This window comes from Apteryx rowi, unplaced genomic scaffold (genome assembly GCF_003343035.1).
Source record: "Apteryx rowi isolate R43461 unplaced genomic scaffold, aptRow1 scaffold_60, whole genome shotgun sequence".
In the NCBI taxonomy this organism is placed as follows: domain Eukaryota; kingdom Metazoa; phylum Chordata; class Aves; order Apterygiformes; family Apterygidae; genus Apteryx; species Apteryx rowi.
The window spans coordinates 44,455-67,139 of NW_020450872.1; the positions used below are offsets into that span (position 1 = coordinate 44,455).

The window sequence follows — 22,685 nt, forward strand, 5'->3', positions numbered from 1 at the left end:
CGTGTGCTAAAGTCCTAGTCCTGCTTGCCTGTCTTTGGAGAGCCACCTCAGTGACGAATGCCTGCTCCTAGAACACAGTTTGTTTGAATCCCCACTGGTAGGTTTTATCCCTAGGGGAAGGCAGTGGAACAATGATTCTGTAAGTAAGTAAGTGGTTGGTTATGAGACTGGGAACTCCATGGTGGTGTCTTCTCAGAAGGAAGGTCTAAGTGAATTAAGTGATAGCCTAACCCCCTCTGCAGGGCTTATAGACCAGGGTCATGGCACATCCCACAGTTGAAGACATCAGCATTTACACTGAATGTCCTACTGGCCATTACACATATGATCTTTGCAACTGAAACTTACTGATAATGAATTCTCAGCCCAATAATGTTAAACTAACAGCGTTTCTGGCCTCTGGAACTAAGGAGTTAAACCACCATTACTAATTCATAAATATTTAGTACCAAGCCATTAAATGCAAAGTGAAATCCCAACTGGTAATATTGATGGCAAGTCTTAAAATATCAGAAAGCTGCTGCCTAGTTTACTGCAAAATCTGATGCTGAAGGATGGAGTGGGGAAGATGCAACTTGATGATAAATCTGTAGGAGCTCTCAGTTCTTCTGGTGGATTTTTTCTTTATGGTGTAATGGTAAAAATGCACTGTCCTTTCTATGCTACATGTATCCAAAGGAGAGAAAAAATTTAAGTATTTTGCAAGTTTGCAGGTGAAACATATCTGTCTTGTGTGCTATACCAAATAATCCCATGAATCTGTGTACTCTTCCTGTAGCAATATGTGCCTTAAAAATCCATGCATACACAGCAGGAGGTCAGGACCTGCCAAAAGCAAAATCTCTTTAGTAGTGCTGCTTCTGTGCACAGAAATGCATTTGAAGACTCCAGTTTGTGGTATCCTCTGCTACCTAATGAATGGAGGAATCTTGTATTCTTTGGCTGTAGGTCATAGTCAGCTGACAAATGTACAGAGGGTGTAAGAGCAGACACTGGCCCCTCCCTGATGGAATTTCTAGTTTTCAGCTGATTTTCCTACTCAGTCACCTTTTAAGATTATATATAGACTGAGCATTTCTTTGTAGACATTTTTGCCTTCACAAGTTTGTTTTGTTTTAAGGAGGAAACTATTATGACAAGAACCACATCATTATGAATCAGCCTATAGAAGATGAACATTCACAAAAATGGGACATTGAAATACTGTGAGTAAAACCCACCACACAGATTTGGGAAGATGACCTTATGTGGATTATTAACATTTGGAGAAAAAGAACTACTGAAGTCACATACCACTGGACCCTTAAACAGCAAATCCTCTCTGCTCTCCTTCACGCCAAGCACTGATTCAACTGAATTTTTGCACAAATCTGGAGGAGGTGAAGTTGATCTAATGTCTTCCACAGGGACTGTGCTCTGATCTGAGGCTTTAGAGGCCACTCCTATGAAATTCACTATTACTGCTCATCTGAAGTATTAAAGTAAATGCATAAGACTGGACGGAAGCTTTGCGGGACATGAACTGCAAGATAATATGGAAAAGGCACTTTAGAAATGTTGCCTTTACCTTCCTCTCAAAAGCTGATGGAAACTCACTGAAGAATGAATGCACTAATGAGCTTGAATGAGGTAGAGTTGGACTGTTTTACATACCAAGTAAAACTGGTTAGCCTCCAAGAGATCCTGAATCTCAAATCATCTCTCTTGCTAAAGTGCAGTTTATTCTGTTCATGAAAAGACAACTTTGAACTGGAATTCCCAGCTCAGTGAGCAAAACGGAACAGTATAAAAAGCATAACTAACTTTTACCTCCCTACCATTACTAGTAAAATTGCCTTCATTTGTTTTAACAGTACCAAATTTCTAGATTCAGGAATTTATTTTGCTGACCCATGGGCTGTTTCCAACCCATGAAATTGTGAGAGAGTTGTCTCTAAAAATGAGCTTTAACATACAGTCATATGTGCACATATCAAAAGAGAAGAAGCTATCCTGGATCAGGCTAGATTTCTATAAGGGCTAGCTGAATTTAGAGCAGTAATGATTTACTCTAGCTGTATTTTCTTTGATGTATATAAATTAATTTAATGCAATCCTTCACAAAATAATTCACCATAGTATACATTTTCAAAGGTGCTAACAGCCTGCATTCCAATACTTCCTTACTATCAGAGGAACCATGTACTGCATGCTAACTTCACTCTCATCAGCAACATGTGCATCTTAACCTTTGGATGAGGAATTAGACTAATGAAGACAAGCCCTTGGTATGTTGGTGATTTCCTCACTTTCAATACTATGCAACTATCCTACTAGCTAACCTCTGAGAGAGCGCAAAATACCTTAYTGGACTTCAGCTGTTGCAGGCTTAAAAGGCCTGTTCCTTTCTCAATACTGACAAATAATAAGAAGGAGCTGGAGACATTTTGTAGGGCTGTGAAGTCCCCAGGAGGGAAGTCCCTTACATCATTGGTATCTTCATTTAATTTCARTGATGTCACTGATTTAGTCTACTTCATTGACTATGTAATATTGTCTTTCCTTATTTGTATATTCAGGGTATGTATCTCTATTTAAAGAGTTTAGCTAATCTAAGACAAAGATACTATTTTAGTTTCCAAAAGCTATAACTATTCCACTTGTGCATTCAAGCAGGTTCATCCTTAAAAAAAAAAAAACAAAAAACCACACACACACACAAAAAAACACCCTTGTTTGTTTGCCACAAAAGTAAAACATATGGATGTCTATTTTTGTATGAAATGGAGTTCTATATAGTACTATTTAAAAAAAACTACCTACTTGCACTTACTATTTTGCATTCTAAAATTACAGATGTTGTTTAAGTAACATTCAAATGTATATATTTTTCCAACTAAAGCACTTGTTTAGCTCTATGTAAGTCAGTATACCAAGTGTTCTACATATAGATTTTTGCTTTCCATATGCAATTTTAAAAGCATGTGTAAAAAGCTCCAGCTGTTTAAACCAAGATTGACTAAATCATAGTTGGTGTGTCAGTGTTACATAATGAAGTAAAGCAGGCTTTTTTGTACTAAGGTCTTGAATGTAAAATGCTAAGCATGTATATTTTAATTGTATAAAACTTTTTAGGAAGAACCTTTTGCTTGTTCTCTTTTTTTTTTTAAACAAACTAACTACAATAATATTGTTTTAAGCAGATGTCAAGCATTTTCCTGAACAAAATTATTTTCTTTCAAACAGACAAAAAAGGGATAGGTGTATCAAATGCCTATCCTGGTATGTTTGTTAGTTTTTGCATATTAAACTCAGATATTCAAGTATTAAAATAATTGCACTACTCCCAACAGAATCTACTCAAATGAGTGTTGAAGATGCAGACTCCCATTACAGTTTCCAATTACTTTCACATTAAAATGAAGATGGGGTGGGGTAGAGGTTAAATACTACGGCCAGTTTTTTTTAATTCTTTCCCTTCTGACCAGAAGTGGCAGCACCAAGGAGGAAAGGGATTTTCCCTAGGAAAAGCCTTATCCCTTCAGGTAAGACCATATACAGCCATTACAGAGAGGCTGGTATTCCTGGGCAGACAAACACAGCCAGTATGAGGCCTCATTCATTCTGTTTAACTCTGCAGCTGCAAGAAAAATATTGTTTTTGCCTGAGGTCCAGCAGCCTGCTCCTGTACACCTTTAGCTAACACCCCCTCCCCCCCCCAAAACTAGGTACATATCCAAGGGAAAGGGGATACCACAGCATTCATGTTAATATGGGTGATTTTATCCATAGCTGTGGCTGAGTGGACAGTGTAGTGTTTACCAAGAACCAGTAATTAGGATTTGAATACAAACAAACAGTAGCCACATTTAAGAGCTGATAGTGATTAGTTCCTTTGTTTATTGGGTGAGCTGTCTCACTAAAGAAAAAGCTGGGGTTGTTTGTTAACCTAATTTCAGAAGGACATGTTGATGACCACTCTTTAGTTCCCGTTCACATTTCAAGACCGCAAGAACAGATATTGCTGGTAAGCAGTCAGAAGATCAAGCATGGATTTCAAGTGATTTCAAGCAGCAGTTGAATTTCTAATAAGGACTGGGGAGAAGAGGAGTGGTGCAACAAGATTTAACATCTAAGAGCAAGTGTTTGTGGACAGTGAGGAGGGTATTATATAAAATCCCAAAGGAACCCCTTTATTTAAGTAAGTTAGGCTTCCTTGTCTGGGAAAGGGAAGAGGATCCATACCTTGTGTGGAGACAGAACTTTCCTAAGGGTATTAATAGTCTGGCAATTAAAGTTGCATGAGTTGTTGTGTTGCTGCTAACATTTCTGAGCAGCTTACCCATTTTCCAGACTCTAATTTTCCCAAAGCACTAAGAGAACAAAAATAACATTTGACACTAGAAGGTAACAGTAGCAAAGTATGTATTGCAATGCTTTGTTAGACATCAATACAAACCAAAGGCTGGATGGGGGCAGCAGGGAAGCCTTTCTTGCAGAAGGTTCTTAATGGCTGGGAACATTACTTCCAGGAGCAGCTAATTTGCAAGAGCATCAAATAACTTCAATTAGACATTCAGTCCATAGTGCCAAGGCAAGGTTTTCTTTCTCTTCATCTGAGATAAGATGCAGCTCCTTAACACAGACAATAGTGTTGCTCCAAATTTGCTTCAGTGCATCCAAGTATGACAAAGGAAAACGCAATCCATGAGTCTGCTGGAAAAAAAAATTAAAAAAAAAAACAACCTTCAGCTAAATACAAAGTTTCTCCTATTATATGATGAAGTTAGAAAGTAGGTACTCATAAGCAGATATGTATGTGCTCCTGCTCCACTTCATGCTGGGCTTTCTGGAAGCATCCTGCCAACTTTTTTTTTTTTTTTTTTTTTTAAAAACAGAATACAGCTGACATCTCTTGTGTGTGCTGGATCACCACACCTTATGAAGCAGGGAGCCTAAGGTGTTTCTTCCTCTTCTGATTTCTAAACTAAAGAAGGAAATATAGCTTTTTAATTCACACTCTTGCCTAACCCTTTCTTTTTGGTGATTGGGTACATGAGTTTCTCTCTACCTGGCACACACAATCTTTGCAAATAGTATAGCCGAGCCTCAGAGTAATGCTGTCACCACAGCTGGAGACTTTAAGGGCAGTAAAGTATATTTTGGGATTTGCACATACTCTCACAGATGCCAGTACAAGACATTAGCTACCAGATTTCTCTACTGTAAAGGATCAGCAAAATCTTGAGASACAAATAAGAGAGCCAGGCAAAGCCTAAAACCTTGGCTGTAATTACTAAGACAAGAACAGGCAAAGTCTAATTCTATTTTGCCTCTCGCATGTATTTGTAAAAACCTGTAGTCAAGTGTTTCAGGTCACAATCCTAAGCTACAGCATCTTACTGTCAAAGTGGAACAAACAGATCCCAAAGGGCACAGCCACTCTTCAGAACTATGCTTCAAGCAAAAATGTATTATACATACCCTGAGTAAGAACGGAAAAGAACCATCTTCAGCCTCATTAACACTATCTTTACATGTCAATAAAAGAATTATACCCTTCTATTGCAGTATGTTTCAGTGGCTACAGACTCTAACGTATGTTAGTCCAAAGTAGCATAAGCATGTTGAGCATATGGTCCAGTGAGTCTTACCACAACTGAACATGCACTAATGAATCAATTAGCCTTAATAAAGGGTGTGCTAAAGGACACAGAGCTAAAAAAAGACACTTTTTGCATTCCAACAGCTTTGTTATCTAGGCTATAAATCAAGGCACACACAAGAAATCTTGTTAGCACCTCAGATGGTTAATTAAACATGAAATTACATAGTCCTAGCATTAACTGCCTCTGTGTTGCAGCTTCAGTTCACCCAGCTACTTAGAGGATGGGCAGAAATGCTTTGGGCCTGAGGGATACAGCAGAACCAGGGCCTGTGGTACCACCTCATCTAGGACAAGCTCATCTAATGCAGCAAAACACAAGATGGTGATGGAGCTTTTTTTGTTTCTTTGTTTTGGGGTTGGTTTTTTTTTGGTTGGTTGATTTTGTGTGCTCAAATGAAATGGGGAGCAAACCTGTGATGTGCCTTCCTCACTAGCAGCATCATCTTCAGCCCCCATCATGTGAGTTTCTCTCCTGTTCTTTAAAGAGTGATACACATAAACCATCTCTTTGCGAATTTCATCCTATGAGAGAGCAGGAAGAAATTAGTTGTATAAGGTCCACACATCATCATCAAATCAATCACTCAAGTGACAATATTATCATCATCATCTGCTTAATTATGGAATGTAAGGATCAATTAAAGCAATTCACCTTCCTATCAGAGTGACACAACAGCCATCTACTACACAAATTTGCACCTCTGCAAAACATCTGAAAAATTACAGCCTTTTCTGCCTTAATGCTGCCTCTGGTAGACTCACAGGATTGAACCTGCACTGTGCCATTTTTCTAATTTATTAAATCATGCAATTTAAGGCATATACCATAGAATGGCTTAATGAAGGAGTATGTATCACTAAGTTTCCATTATGCAACTGATCTGTGTCTTGAAAATCATGTGCATGCATCATTCCTTGGTCAAAGCTGTGCAGGCTCTGTGGGCTGGTCTCACTCAATTTGCAGACACAAGTCTTGCATGCCTGCTGTAGTCAGGATTTATCTGTCTGACATCAGATGAAGGAGCCACAGAACTGCAAAAAAAATGTTTCCAAACCCCACACATTCTAACAGCAATATGCACTCAAATAAAATGGGGGCAGGGAAAAAAAAGGAATAATCTGAAAGGTGAGCTACATTCTTCTTACAGGCAAACATTTTATGTTAAAAAAAAAAAAGACTAAAAGGCACTTCTACAAGCAAAAAAATAAATCCTAAAGTTCTGGAGCTGTCACTCAAGCAGTCATTCTCCAATAACAGTCTCAAATTCATAGGAACAAGCCTTCATAGCTAAGACACAGTCTGGACACAGTGCAATGCAAGACGCCATCTATTTTGTGGAACAATTTAGTAGCCACTGGCACCAGCTTAGACAAAGATAACGGGGGGGGGGGGGGGGAAGAGGTGTTTTGAAGACTGAATGCAAATGCAGCCAGCAACAGCTGCAGCCAAGAGAATTCCCTCTCTTGAGGGAGCCTATTTTTAGAACTTGTTTATGCACTTGAAAACAAGGAATAAAATAAATAAACAAACAAACTGTTGTCAAGAGGTATAGAAGCCATTTAGTAGTTGTAATGATCTCTCCCATCGAGTTCCAGATTAAAAAAAACAGGCACCTACCATACAGAATCACAGAGTAATTTCAGTTTTGTACAACTCCTCCCAAAGGCAAGAACGTGCTATATTACAACAGCCCCATGATCTCATAACAAATCCTAATGAGATGTGAGATCCAACCAAGTGCACTGCAAGGCCATTTTAAGAGCAGCACAACAGAGCACCAGCTCTCACACCATACCCTCACCCCTGAAGCATATGGAAATGGCTTTGTTATACTTACAGCATTCTCTTGATCTGGCTCCACAGTAATTATAGCATGATCTCTAAATTGCAATCTGATTTTGCTATCTAGTTTTGGCAATTTCCCACCTAAGAAAAAAAATCTCCATTAGAAAGGAAGGAAACCAGAGAACTGGTGCAAATTGGCCCTGCTATGCACTACCCACTCTCTTTATGGCTAGATTTTTGTTAACCTATATTTCAACTTCCACACATTCTTAAACTTGGGGCAAAAGGGATAGTTTTAACAACAAGCTGGAGCATAAGGACAATTTCTACCAGTTAAACATCCTCAGTACATACTAGTTCATTAAAATTGCCAATTTGTCTAGCATAACATTTATTTCAATCTAAGAGCCCTATCAGCTCTTCCACTAGACACAAGGTTTTAATCTGTTGAGGTGTGTAATTACACACATAGTGCCCAGCACAACATGAAGCTGATGCTAGACTAGAATCTTTACCTACCATAAAATACAAAARTCATAAAACACAGAGTTAGCAACAGCTCTACCATCACATCAGCCAACTTAAAAATCTACCTGGTGTCAAAGAATTAGAGTCATTTCCCAAGCAAGGTGGCAACCGGTTCATAATGAAATCCTTCTTCATGTCGGATGATCTCAGTTTTCTGGTGTTTTCCAGCCGGTCTGCAAGCATTCTCAAAATGCTACTCAGTTTTTTTGTTGAGTCAGCTATATCCACCTGCTAAATATTCACACAGAGTGGCTCTCGCATGAACCCAAGCTAAACAGAGTCCAGCACTGGTTTTCCCTTAGTCCCACCTATTTACCATAAGCAGTTGCCTTGGTATGCTTGTCCGCAGCACCACCTCTTCTTTTGCTGTATCAAACACAAGCCCAGGAATTGCATCCAATAAGAAATCTCCCCAAGAGCTAAAGACCAGCAAGAAAAAAGATTTATTACTGAAATAGCTGTACTGAAATAAAACAGGAATACAGCTTCCCCTATGTCCTGTGTCATCGCTACCTGGGGAAGTGTTAAGACTGATTCAGTGCCTTAACTGATGCCAAGGGCTGGAAGTTTTAGTGCTCCGGTGCCAGTTCTGCTCTGTTCCTTTGGCCCTTCCATTGCTGCTCTGCAGTCTCATGAAACACCCTGCTCTCAAATTGCATCTGTGTCCTCACTAGTTTCGCATCAGTGGCATTCCTACAGAGGGAAGGAACTGGCTTGAGAAGGGGCTGGTTTGTTCCGATTCACAGGCTTGCAACCTACCAGTAGGTTCAAATTAAAGCTGACCTCAGGGAATGATGAAATTCCTACTGGAGCCATTCTTACCCAGTCACATGCATTTGTGGTCTCACTGCACACACTAAGTAAGTGTGTTGGGTTATGTCATTTAACATGCTTTTGAGATACTTTTATATTGAAGGAGGAAGTGTATCCAGGGTTATCCCACCCAACATGGAATCAATTCTTAGGTTTGCTATAAACTTAGTTATGACCTCAGCAACAAGACCCCTATGTATCGGGGGGGGGGGGGCATTAATGACACATGGTGCTTGTTAGCTATCCAGGTATGTGTTCTGTTTGTGTTAAAGCCTCTTTTTTAGCCTAAATAGTTTCCACAAAAACTGGCTCTTGCTCTCTGTGCTTCTGTTCCCCAACTATAGGAAAAACTACATGGGGAGGGAGGATTACTGCCTGCATCTTTTGTGTCTAGCTTGTGTCAACCTCTTCAGGCATGTGCCTCTCACACAAGGCACTGTACGGTGCGTGTATGGTTCCTCTCCCTACCCCTCCCTCACAGGCTCATTTGATGGGCAAATAACCAGGACAAGTGTCCAGTATCCAAGGCTCTGGCAGACTCCCATGAAACTGGGCCAGGCTGCAGGGCTGGGCCTGGCCTCCAATGCACATTTCAGCCTCTGCTCTTGCTCTCCCCCACTACCTCCCCATTTTCAGCAYAGATCTCTAGACACTACTCTAGTAAAAGAAATGTATGACTTATTATAGCCTCATTTACATTTCTCATCTCCTCACCTCAAGTGTTCCACTGTCTGCTATACAATGGGAGGGAAGGATCCTGTCTGATAAGTATAATCGGGCATCTTCCACTTCTTTACCGTTACCCTTTTCTTGCCCCAAGTCTCCATCTATCCGCAACTATTTCCAGCTACTCATACCTTTGCCAAATTGCCCTCGTGAAAGTGAACTCCTCCCTATTTCTCTGCCTGCCTCAGGCTGGGATCTGGCCCAGAGGGACCTTCCCCCAGCACAGTGGAGCCTCTTCTGTTTCAGTGCCTAAAAATCTCTGGAAGTGCCATTTCTATCAGTACCTCCTACCCGCCCAGCTTCCTCTGCATGTGCTTCCAGAGTGGTCTCAAGGAGACCAAACATGCTCCATAACAAGGACTAACTGTTTTCAAAGAGGTCTTTTCAATTTTCCAAAGAAATACTTCCAGACCATACTCCCCTCTACAAACCAAATCAAAGTACCAGCCTATTGTTAGGATTTCTGCTTATTTTACATATGCTTGCTGAAAGAAGATGGGGAGACAGGCTCTTACACCTTGCTGTCAGAAACCTTAATAGATGTGGCTTCCACTTTTTCTCCTAAGAATAGGCCTCTTCAAGCTTTTCTCTTTTCCTCTCTTCATTCTTACATGAGCACCCAAGGAACATGCTCCCTGCCAGTACCTCAAGTAACCCAGTGGACTGGCCTTTGACTTATGCTGTCACAGAGAAAGCACCTTTATTCCACGCCAGCCTGTCAGATCTCCAGCAACCCTGTTACAAGGAACTGAATTCTCATCTCTCTAACACTACTTGACATACAATAGCTCTGTAAGGCCTGTCCAAGTAAGGACTGTTTGTCCAAGCTGAACAAACCCTGTTCCGCACATTCAGAAAGATTCCTGCACACTGATCTGTAAAGCAGCAAATCACTCCAGCTCAGCCTCCATCAACAAGCTAAACTGCACTTTTTCTAGTGTCACTCTTCTGTCTGTTTAGTTCACTACATCAGGGATGAGAGAAACATCAAGTCAACATGAAGAAAGTGATGTGACAAAAAAAGGCAGAGGAAGGAGGAGGAACAGGACCATCTCTTTGGAGGTCACTCACTGCTTATCCGCTTGAATGTGCCATCAAACTTAGCCAAAGTGGGCCAGCACTAATATTGCCTCCTGCATAATAAATTATGTGAAAGACTCTTTACAAGAGCAGGCAACACTTGCAGAAAATAAGTTTTAGCCTTGTGAATAGAAAAATAGAAAGTGTGAACAAATTAAAATCACCAGAACTTTACCTAAATTCTACCAAGACTCATGCCTTTGAGCAGCTTCATCTCAACTCTCCCCCCATCTTGGAGGACTGGCCTCATTAAAAGTTACCAGCAGTTCTAACATCCCGGGCTTCTGGAACGCTACACCTGGTGGTTAGGGATATGTCTTAGTATCATCTAGAATATGTCCAAACTTGTTCCACCCTACTTTGTGGCTAACAGAAATCCTTCCCAAATCATAACTCTGGCCAATGACTCAAACCCTACCTCTGAGAGGCTGATTAGGTGGTAGCAGCATTTCCCTGTGTTACGAAAAGGTTTCAGTGGGCACTAGCAGCAGATGTTTGTCTAAGGAAATCTGACTTGCATGTGTGGGGTAGGCAATGAAAGACACAGGTGAGAAGGAAATATTTGCAAAGGAAGAATTTGCAGTAAATCAGTCAGAATAAGCGTGGGCAACTATCAAATGCAGGAGAGAACAAGATGAGAGGAATAACTCATGACTCATTCTCTAGGTTAGGAATGAACAATAACTTCAGGCACTGGTGAGAGATTCTCAAACGCAACAGTGAGTTTACAGCTGTAACCTTATCTTCCACATTAAGGTCTACTGCTGGTAAATGATAAAATAACCAATTAGGAAGTGATACAGTTTGCTGCACAAAAACCTTGCCAACAATCTGTGTCAATCAACAAGTGATTCCCCCCCCTCCTTCCCCCAATCCCCAAAACTTCAATTACTTCTACATGAATAATGCCTTACTTTTTTTTTTTTTTTTTTTTTTTTTACTAATAGTGGAGTGCTTCTGTGGTAGCCCATATCAGAAGATTAAAAGAGAAAAAAAACCCTAAGTATATTCGATTTCACCACATTTCTGAGAGGACGATGATGCGTCCCATCCCAGTATGGCCCACAGAAAATAAACAAAGAGACAAGGGCTAAATAGATTGARCACAGAAAGGAGATAAGCAGAGCTCAATACAAGGTTTTGTTTTAACAACAGGACATGAGTTCCTCTTTGAAATGCCAGTTTTGGGTCTGTACTATTCACACACATCACTTTGCAGATGAAAGCCATTTTCAAGAAAGCCATACTATGAAAAAAAGTAAAGAATAATTACTTGTTTTGGTAGGTGCTGATGGTCACATGTGTAGAGCGGGATATCCCAAGAGGAGTGTCAGCTTGGTGGATAGTCCCTCTTGGGAAGTACAGTAAGTCACCTGGCTACAAGAAAACAAAGAAGGATTCCTAATTTATTTAAGGCTCCAGCTTAAACCTTACTGTACTGTTGTCAAAATACAGAAAATACTCTAAGCAGAAAAACTGACATGTTTTTTAAAATCACAAAATAGAGCCTCCCCTGCATATTTTTGTAACCTAAAACAAAGCACTTTGTACCAGAAAGTCTGATATGTTAACCTTTCCATCTTACTGTTTCTGTTTATTATACATCTGTCTGAAAAAAACAAAGCAAGCTTTTAACTTTACAACACATGCACATTCCAACTCAGCTGCACACAAGGGACGAGGAGGCAGCTGAGATGAACCCACTGACAATACAGCTGGCTAGCAGAGCAGCAGTGCAGTGTGAACCCAGCCAGATCATTTTTCAAAGCAGTCTTCCATGTAAAGTCCAAATTCTACTCATCTTATCTGCTTGGCAGTCTTGCCAATTTCCTTATTCCTGTGAGCCAGCAAGCTCATCACTCTCATCAAGTAAAACAACCAGATTCTTCACAGACTGCAGGTCACAGCACCCAAAGAGGGACAGGACAGAGCATTTCCCAAGAGACACTATGAGATTCTGATCACTTTATTGGAGGAAGAAGAGGCAGACAAGGAAGGGGATACCAGCAAAATACATGGGAAATCATATATAAAGAAAGATATATAGACAGCTACCAATAAACTCTGCACTCAACATCAATAGCAAACCAGCCATGACCACAGCCTGTGGAAGAGTCACCAAGACACACTGTAGTTGGGACTTTATAAACCAGTGTACCTTTGCTCTCAGCCACTAGTTTTTTGAGGAGGGAGGAAGAACACCAATATAGTCTCTCACTCATCCATTTGTTTCTAAATTGCCTGTGAATGGCAAGCAGAAATGCAAGAGARAGAAAGGAAACATTCTATAAAAAGATGTTTAGGGAGGAAGTGACAGTCTAGGCATCCCTGTTAGTGACAYTTCCAGACAATCAAAATCTGACAAGAGGCCACCCAGAAGAAACAGGACACAGGAAATGAAGCACGAACACAGAAGAAAGTTGCATTAAAAACCTCAGAACATGCTTTTAAGTCCTTTGAAAGGCCTTTGCTAAGCTGTATTTTCACTCCACTGATGTCAGTAAAATGGTTTGTGGATTACAGTATTATTCCATAAAAATCAAAGGTATTGGAGCACAGCCCAAAATGTTCCAGAAAGAAAAAGGTGAACTGTAATTCACTAGACTTTGCATCAATCAATCAATACATCATAAGGACTGAGTATTACCAGCTGTCAAACTACATAACTAGTGAGGTCAGTTCCATATACAATATATAATAATATTCCCAAACTACCTACATCCAAAGGCAAGTCTGAACTTAGGAAAGAGTGGAGACCTTGCAGGCACAGGCCTTGCAACTGGACACAAGGTAGAGAAACTAATGTGGCTTCCAGAATGGAGCRGTATTGTCTGTTGAAGTACAAACATTATCTGGTGCTTGTCCTGTGCTGTTTTACATCTGTTGTCAAATGGCCTAATCTTCATGAAATGCTCTTTTTTTATTCCAAAGAACAAAAAACAGCCCAACATTTTTTATTGGGGGGAGGGAAATCAACACAGCAAGTAAAATGAGATTTAGTTCATGTATAATATTTAATTCTAATTCACCAGTGACAAATTTCAGCAAATCAGTAAGTCTTACTGCAGAGATGGATGAGCCTGACGGATTAGACAGCATACAACAGCATGAAATGTTTCATAGCCATACTTGGAACCTATGCTTTTTCTACACAGAACTCCACAGAAGTGGCCAGTGATTCAGGGCACTCAATTTAAAGAATATTGAAGAAATACCAGAAAGCACCGATTTACTGATTTCTAAGTCCATTATTTAAATATTAAAGCAAAGGATACCTTTGAAAAAGGATAGATTAGACAATTATCACTCAAATTTCTAGTTCTCAGTGCTGTGCACACCAACCCCACCCTCCCCCTGCCATTTTCACAACCACAAGCATTTAGAATATTGTCTTAAAGAAATGGTCCRTTTTAAATACGACTACTTTTCTGGCAACTAGAGCCCAAAACAGGTAAAGCAATTACTATACCTTTAAAATAAATTCATGTGTTGGACTCCCAATCCTATCTTCTGATTCAACATTATATTCCCGAGCTAAATGCACCGTCGGTTTATACAGTCGCCAATGTTTCTCACCTTCCAGCTGAAGTATAAACACCTGCAAAAGACCACAGGTCAAAATGCATAAGGCTGCCCCTCTCACATTCAGCTACTCAGAAATTTTAAGTTGTCTTCTTACTTGGCAAGTCTGTGGAACCATGCCAGAAATCAGAGATAAAAAGCAAACAGAAGCGATACAGGTTGCTTTTATGATAACTTAAGAAACAGATTTCATCTTCCCTGTTCTCAGCTAGTCCACAACATTGGGAACAGGACTCCTCTTTACATTCGAGCTATTTGTTTATGCTCCGTTTATAGACAACAGAGAACACTTGTGAGATGTGATCTGTTTTATTCTAAGGAATAAATCCCTGTTTCTCTCCAGTAACTAAAGCAGCAGTTAAGCAATTAACTCAAATGTAACGCCTGCCACATAGGCATTCAAAATATTAGGTGAAACAAGTCTTATCACCATTCACTGACAAACAGAGCATCAGAAATAACCAGGGGATGCCATGAGGAGTTGATGGCATATGCCAGAACATGCAGGTTCTAGGACTGGCACAGCTGTATTCATTGTGCAGCTGGAAAAATAGACTTGTGAACAATAAACAGAAAAAAGAAACTCCATATAATGGAAATACAAAATAATGTGTCTGTTCCATTGCAACTTACAAAGTTTCTCTAATGCCTGTGAAATTCATTAGAATACACATTTGAGTGATTTCTTTTTGAAGTTAGATGGCCCAACTTCAGATTTTCATTTTTAATGCACTGTCTATTTGAATGTTTCTTTTAGAAGGTAATTTAAACTGCATTTGGATTGCAGGGCTCCCTTATTCCAGTAACTTCCTAAAAACAACAGGACCAGCAAATGGGAACCAGCACAGTCAGTCTGTTTCCAGTGTCTAGCTGAAGAAAGTGCAAGCACTTGGTGAAGGAAAAAGGACTTCTGGATTCTTGGGCAATCTGAATGAAGTGAAAATGAAAAAAGGCTACTAGGAAGCTTCTGCAAAAGCTGGGAAAACAAATTCTCCTTTCACCTAATGAAAGTGCCAGGCCTGGAAAGCACACTTAATATATTATGATTACATACCTCAATACCTTTTCAGTAAAATTATATAGAGAAAAAAATTACAATAAAGAAACACTTGCAAACAGTTACTTTAAGTTTCCAGTACATAAACATTTCTATACAGGAAGTTATTTCATAAGACAGGGGGGAAAAAAAAAAAAGTATGCATATAGGTATCCACCCTACTGCCACCAGCAAAACTCCACACACACTTTCACAGACAAGTTCGTGTTGGCCTACCTCAACATCATCATAGTGAGGGGGAAGGCCCTGTGACCCCTGAGGAGTAATGTAAACGTTCGACCCAACCAGAGACCCGAAGTAGCACTCCAACTTCTCCTGAATCTTCCATAGCTCCTCCTTTAAAAAGAAATTACCATATTACCACTGAGGAGCTCAGCCAGGCCAAGCTATCTCCCAGCCCACAGGCTCCCCGTTGCTCAGGAGGCTCTTCCAGTGAATTATCACATCCTCACAGAAAGAGCAAGACAGAGGCTGGGAAGGCAGATGCCCTGGATCAGTGTTAGCTGCCAAAGTAGAAAGATGCTCTTGCTGAAAGCCAGCACCCCAGAAGCAAAGAAGGTCTTCCAGGAAGGTAATCAGTATGCCAAGAAATATGGAAACAGTGCGGTACCCCAACATGCTACACAGAGTTGACGTTGCAACCTAAAAACAGCACAGGGAAGAGAACAAACGACGACAGCAGGGCTAGACAAACAAGAAAATAAACCAGTCATCATTCCACGAACAGCAATACATCTTAAGGCAATAAACACATGAAACACTTGCGTTATATGGGCCAGCATGAAAGATGGCATGCAAAGGCAGAGACCTTTTTCCAACAATACCAACTACAACAGAAGTCAAGCAACATTCTGCAAGTGCATAATCAAGGAGATAGTGTCTCTGACTTGTCTTTTTATATGCCCCTGATATTTTGCAGCACCTGTATCAGGATATTAGGTGAAATCAGCCACAGAGTCAGGGACATTCAAAGCAATAATTTCTAGCATCTGTTTTTCAATCTACTAACATTACTTTGCTCCCCTCAACTGAATATATATTTTAATATTTAATATACAGTCTGTAGAAAGGAAAAAAAATAATTTTAATAGCTAGCCCACAGAAGTTTTAAGTCATCTGCTACTTTTATCTAGGCTGAATCAAAGTGCTGAAACACTGGACTTTTCAAGAAAAGCAAAAAGAGACTAATGCTTTATGAAGCATTACTTTAAACTAATCTGATTTTTCCATAGTTAGAATGCAGGTCGAGATAGTACAAAGTCCTGGAGGAAGATGAGAGAAGAGAAAAAAGAAACAAACAGTCTCTGTTTTCCAAATGCATCTTACTACAGCAAAATATTTTAGGCCATTATTCAATTCAACAAGGGATGCAAACCAACACTAGAACTCCCTGAACATTTCTGAAGAACGTATCTTAAGCCCTTTATACTGAGCTATGAAATAGTCACATATTTACTATGGCAAGCCAAGGTCCAATAATCTTAATAACCCCAGTGTAGAAGGCAAAAGGTATGAAGCTAAATCCCAACTCTCTTGAGTTTAACTTAGAAAATAACCAATTCACACACAGCACATGAAACATGGCTGAGCTTGGCACTACTCCCTGCCCAGACTCTGATTTCATTGTTTTTCATTTTCCTCTCAGAACAGATTTTTCTCATTACTTCTCTGAACTTCATTTTAAAAACATGTTTGTTTATTAATTGTTTAGGCATATTCAAGAACAATCTTTACTCACCCACATCTAACATGTGACAGATGCACTGAAGGCATGACTCTCATATCAGCAGATGCCAAGCTACCAGAGCTGCACCAAGTGCAACTCCAGTACAATTTATGTACACTCAGCCCAAGCTCTAGATTTCAGCAGAAACCATGCAATATTTCAACTTCAAATGCTGATGCCCTGCCACTGGACGTTGCAGCTACACTTGAACAGAGATCTGCCCACGATACCATACTTGGGATGCAGGTGTACATCTGGGTCCCTAGGGACCACTTTGTAGTTAAATTGTGTTTGCACCACAGTACACAGCCAGACTACCTCCATCCAAGTAGCTATTTGCATATGAGCCCTTTACACAACTGTACAGACACCACTGCCTCATTTTCAATACATGAGGACTACTAAAGCTTCAAAGAACAAGAAAGAGACAACAGTCAGAAGTACAGCAGCTAAAATTGGGTGGTACACTTCCATGTTGCAATTCAAAGCCAATCCATCTGCAAGACTGGTGCAGGGGCCTGGAAATATTTTATGTGATTTCACACCTTGCTTTGCACTAACAGAAAGTGGTATAAAAGCTTGTATTTGCACAAGGGAACAAAACAAAATGGGGTAGAAGGGATAATTCAAGCAGACAGAGAGGGTTACTCATCAACTTAATCTTTTTTCCTAGTTACATGTGACAAAGCAATTTTTTTTAAAGAATACTTAATTTTACAGCATAAATCACATTTTGCTCTTACAGCAGAGCACTGAAACATGATGGTAGGGCAGAAGTATAAACCCTGTTTTAATCTACATAGTTCACATATAGGTTTCAGCAGGTCATTGATGTCCACTGTTGTGGGAACAAGAGAGAACTCAGGGAGAAAGATAAGGGGGCACAAGGGAGAAACAGTACATGGCAGCCAAAGCACACCACCCTTTTGCAACATGAGTAACAAACTAGCTGGTGAAGGCCAGTTTGTTCCAGCTGCACAGCGGAGGAGGGAGCGATACGGAGGTATCACGGTCCATCCATGACCACAAAGGGTTGCATCCTGAAAAAATAATTGCTGCTCACAGACTAACTGTTGACCTATAGTACCCCCAGCCTCATTATCCCTGCTTACCATATTAAAAAACATGCCCTTTGCTGCATAATGATATGTAAATAAGGGGGGGGCATACCCCCAACAACCACACTAATGGCAATCTGGCCAATGAAGTATGTCTGCCGCGCTTCCACATCCCACCTTCAGCAACTATAAAACAGCAGATAGCTCACTAAAGTTTCTGGAAGGGAAGAAAACTGAACCCCCGACCTGCTCACCAGAGATTGCTGACGAGCGAGCCTCCTTCTCCCCTCCCCCAAACAGGGACGCCTCTTTGGTAAGACTTGCGTCTCCGACAAACGTCGGACGTTACCTGGGAAAATATATTATTATTGAAAGCGCTTAATTGTTAGTTTGAGCTCACAGAAAGAAAATTTGTAGCAGCAAGTGCATTTATCAACGGCAATTCCGAACCTGTTGTATCTGTCGCTTTAATAAAATCTTATTCTTTTTACTTTGCAAAACTGACTCAGGGAAAGTCCTCAAACAGGGGGGCTCTGGCAGGCAAAGGTAAATTATAAAGATAAGGAAGGGCCTTCCGCCCCTCCCTTTCATGCGACAGCTATGCCTCCAGTAAATCCAGGAGAGAGAGATGAAGCTGTCTGGCATGACTCAAGCAAAATAGACCAAGTTATGCAACATGCACTATTTATATTCTAAAATTATGAAATAATCCAACCTTAAATCTCTGAGGCTGATGAAATTGTACTGTTGCCTTTTTCTGGTCAAAGTCCTTCTTCAGCTGCATGTAACTGACTTTGCCTTCTTTATTTAAAACCTTCTTTTTTCCATTCACACATCTGCAGATATTAACATCTCGGCCATAGTATAGACCCTGGCAGCACAGTTCCTTCAAGTCTGAGAACTGGAACAGAGACTGGTAGTAAGCAGCCAGCAGAGGGTCATTTCTCTGAACAAGTAGTGGCTTTTGTTCCCAATACTCCCTGAAAAACATCTCTTCTTTGATGGGAGAGATCAGGCTTCCAAAGAGGCTCTCTGGGCTCTCATAACTCATGAGCGATGGAGAACAAGCTGCTTCCACCTTTGCTCGTTTACACTGTGCCTGCATTTCTTTTCCCACTTCAGTATGCTTCCCTCCTTTCTTGGGCATGTTCCTGTTCAAGAGGAGAGAGAACCAAAACAGTCAGCTCGTAACACAGCCTCAGGAGCTCGTAGGCCCAGAGCAGCCCCTCTTGCCTTCTCCAGCTGAGTACAAGAGGGCACCAGGAGCAGCTCTGCTTTAAGATGCTCACGCATGTCTTACACTATTCATTTCAAGCAATAGGAAAAAGAAAGACCCCAGCAGGCCTCCATTCCTCTCTCAAACCTCAACAAACTCCGAAGGACTCTGTTGGAAGCTGTTGCTCACAGAAGTCCCAATCCCACAGCTGAGTTTATATTAAAGAACACATGATGAAACACAAAAACCACACTACAGATCCTTATAAATGCAGGAATCGACACACACATAGACCATGGTGCACAAAAGGCCTTAGAGAATCCTTCTTCTGTAAAAATAGCTGCAGATTACTAAAGAAGTAACTCAGATTTGAATTAGAAGATTTAATGATAGCATGGCGGGGGGGACGGACAGACAGACGACACAATCAGAAACCGGTACTCTATTACACTTCCTTGAAATGCACTGAAGGCAGAAAAAAGCACAAGTCTTACAAATGACTTTCCAGCAACAGCCGGCTGGGGGAGAATGTGCAGTATTTCAAGTGCAGAAACCAAACAGTTAAAAAGGTATGGGGCTGGGGGGGGAAGGTTGAAGAAAGTGCATCTTTCAAGCTGGCTTACGTATTGTAAACCCACTGACTTTTTCCAAGTCATTTAAATAATTACTTGTTTTGAATATATTCAGAGTTTATGCATTTATCATATAAATGTATCAGAGATATTTATCATTGTATAAACCCACTCCACTTCATTAAGGGCACTAATACCCAACATCAGCCAAATCTCAGACAGMCACAGATCTGTGCCCTTGGTGTTAGCACAACACACTCTGGAAGCACCAACACTCCTACCAAACAAAGCAGCTATTAATACACAAGCCATGCCAGGACAAAGCAACTGACAGCGTAACCTATACCCTGCAACTACACAGTAACTCTACATAGATACACAGCTACCAAACTACCAAGAATGCAGCTACTGCAATGAGGAAACACACCAGTACAACAGTGTACAGTAAAGGCTATGCAAGGCCGCAGTAGGTAGGAAACACAGGGAAAGGGGTATGGAAACAGGGAGGACAAGTGAAAGAGCAGGTCACTGTGAGGGAACAAGGAATATGCAACTGGAACCAGTGGGTCAGTTAGTAGGAGTGATAACAGCAGCTTCCCAAGGAACAGAAAAGCCTAAAGCAGACTCTCCTGCAGGTGGAGCAGGTTTTAGGAATATTAGATGAGGGCATCTGCTCAAGGTCTCAGGCCCTGGGAACAGCTTTATGCTAAATTATTTTGCAGTGTTAGGCATCCAATGATCCTCATCATGCTGGGGCAGAGCAACATACAATCTCAGCCTCTGTTAGAGCCTCCATGCTGTATTTTGGATGGCCAGGCTTGCCAAGACCACGTTTATAGAAGAGAGGCCTTCTCTCTTCCATCATTTTTAAGCCTTTCTGTTGATGCTATGCAATTACATCAAAAACTAAAATTATAAGGTGCCATTTCCACCTCTGCAAAGCAGTCAGACTTTGTGGTTTACGCAGAATAAGAAGAATTCTTTATCAGAGTGCAGACATTTTATTTTACAGATGGAAGTAACTTGGTTTGCTTTTCCAGGTAGATAACATGCTCGCAAATCATTATGTAAAAATAAAGAAGTTAATTTACAAAGGGTTTATCTGCCAAGTTCTCAGGAAAGTTAAGGTAAAATCCACGTAATGGGAGGTCTAGCCCTATAGTATGTGCAGACAGACTTGCATTATCTTTTAAGTCACCATGAACATTTCATCCCCCCAGAGCAGCCCAGAGCTCCTGTCACAGGTGAAAAGCCTGCCCGAGAAGCTGAGTTGAACATGCAGGCAATGAGCCAGCAGCAAGCTCTCTAACACTGCAGTTTTCGTGCTACATCCAGGCTGGCTAACTCAAACTGCCTTTGGGCTTGTCCAAGCAAGTTTGTGAAGCCAACACACAAGGAGTTGTGAAAGCATTCACATGCTCATTTGAGGTAAAAATGACAGCTGTACTCCAGAAGTAAGTGATTTCATTTATTAAGATGATTTTATTTACACAGATCCCTTATCATGAAAGTTAAAAACAGTCTAGTTCTGATAGTTACACACAGTACGAAGTTCTCCTATGTAGCAGTATGCTGCGCACACTCACTACTCCACAAACTCCTAGGCAAGGTATTTCACCAGTTGTATCAGCCCGTACCTCAACAGCAACCCATAGTCATTTTAATCCAGCAGAAGGCAAGACATTATCACCTTCCTGAAAAGATGGATATTCCTGGCTGCAGCAAGCTACAGTTCTCACTAAGGCAATAGAGCACTTAGAAAGATTGAAAATTAGTCCACAATTACTAGCTAGCAAAATCTGAAGATGCTGCAAGCACTGAGATCTATTACTGACATCCCCAAATGCTAATGGCRTAAATGCCACTAAACCCGAATTGCTAGTTTTCAATCATAGACCCACATCCATCATATCAGCCTCTCAGCTCACTTGCACAGAATTTAACAAAGTTAAATTCAGATATGTACAACTCAGACTGGTGTTTCATTTTAAAATGTACTGTTCTGTAGTGTTTTGTTAGTTTATCAGAACAAGTAAGAAAAACATAGCAACATACTGGACTGCAGATGTTTCTGCTTCAGACAGAAACAATTATATCACATTAGTATTTTTGAACTCACACACCAGAAGTACCTATTCATGAGTTTAGGCTTCTCAGCCCAGGCCAGCAAACTGCAGGGAGACTCAGCTCCCTCTAAAGCAACAGGAAAGAAAAATGGTCACAGCTACTCTTAAACCACGTGAGCCCCACTGCTTCCTTTCACTGCAGCACCACACGTGGGTACTATTAAACTTCTTCCAGAAGGAAAAGCACAAAAAACTGAGCTCAAAAGCCAGCGGCAGGTAATATGCAAGGGCTCCCTCCTTGCAGCCAGCACTCACGTGTACAGCCATGCTGCTGGGAGCAGGCACCGCTGACATGAGGGACACCAAGCAAGGAACAATTACTGCATGTTCAGAGTACGCAGCCCTTGCAATTCCCAGGGGCCTCGACATAAGGAGCTCTGAAGCCAAGGGATGATTTGTAAGTCGCTTCGGCGTGGTTCCTTCAGGCCCTGCGAGGGAYAGCCGCCAGGCCTTGCGCCTGGCCTCCCGGCAGCTCACGCTGCCTACCGCACTGCCCGGGCAGGCGGGACCCAGGGGGCCGCCGCCTTCCGCGGGTGCCCAGGGCGCTCGGGACGGCGGGGCGGGGGTGCTACAACGCCCACGGCCCGCTCCAACCGCCGCCGTCGCCCCCGGCCCCCCGCGCCCTCCTCCCCCGGCAGCCCCGGCACTCACCCGGCGGCGCGGGGCGGGGCGAGGCGAGGCGAGCGGCGGCCGTTAGGAAATGGCGGCGCGCGAAGGGCGGGCCGTTGACGGCAGCGAGCTGCATGCGGCTGGGAGCAGGGCGGGGTG

General features: G+C 41.4%; 2 protein-coding genes across 5 annotated transcripts in view; one reads left to right on the forward strand and one right to left on the reverse strand.

The window, feature by feature from the left end:
* CRYBG3 (crystallin beta-gamma domain containing 3) overlaps positions 1–2,694 on the forward strand; it is a gene marked incomplete at its 5' end in the record, with an annotated part of 46,621 nt that extends 43,927 nt beyond the window's left edge. The window contains one exon of the mRNA XM_026083372.1: positions 1,121–2,694. Within this exon, the coding sequence (XP_025939157.1) occupies positions 1,121–1,209 (89 nt within the window). The remainder of the gene's footprint in view (positions 1–1,120) is intronic.
* A 1,693-nt stretch (positions 2,695–4,387) lies between these two features.
* On the reverse strand, positions 4,388–22,618 carry RIOX2 (ribosomal oxygenase 2). 4 transcript variants are annotated; one of them, XM_026083368.1, is made up of 10 exons: positions 22,569–22,618; positions 18,719–19,154; positions 15,436–15,555; positions 14,050–14,178; positions 11,854–11,957; positions 8,278–8,380; positions 8,027–8,192; positions 7,486–7,574; positions 6,059–6,169; positions 4,388–4,692 (listed from the first exon to the last, which is right to left on the reverse strand). In XM_026083368.1, the coding sequence occupies exons 2-10, from the start codon at positions 19,148–19,150 to the stop codon at positions 4,534–4,536; spliced, it is 1,413 nt and encodes a 470-aa protein (XP_025939153.1). In that variant the 5' UTR covers positions 19,151–19,154; positions 22,569–22,618; the 3' UTR covers positions 4,388–4,533. The 4 variants fall into 4 exon arrangements, with proteins under 4 accessions (XP_025939153.1, XP_025939151.1, XP_025939152.1 ...); XM_026083366.1 differs by having other exon boundaries at positions 4,388–4,695; positions 22,569–22,617; XM_026083367.1 differs by lacking the exon at positions 22,569–22,618 and adding an exon at positions 22,173–22,483 and having other exon boundaries at positions 4,388–4,695.
* Positions 22,619–22,685: the final 67 nt, after the last annotated feature.

Bases quoted from the DNA above. Each gene is read 5' to 3' on its own strand.
- RIOX2 (XM_026083366.1), bottom strand. From the start codon at position 19,150: ATGCCCAAGAAAGGAGGGAAGCATACTGAAGTGGGAAAAGAAATGCAG. The intron at 6,170-7,485 runs GTAAGTATAACA...GCTCTCTCATAG, and splicing joins AGCCAGATCAAGAGAATGCT to GATGAAATTCGCAAAGAGAT. The intron at 4,696-6,058 runs GTTTGCTCCCCA...TTTTTTTTCCAG, and splicing joins GTGAGGAAGGCACATCACAG to CAGACTCATGGATTGCGTTT.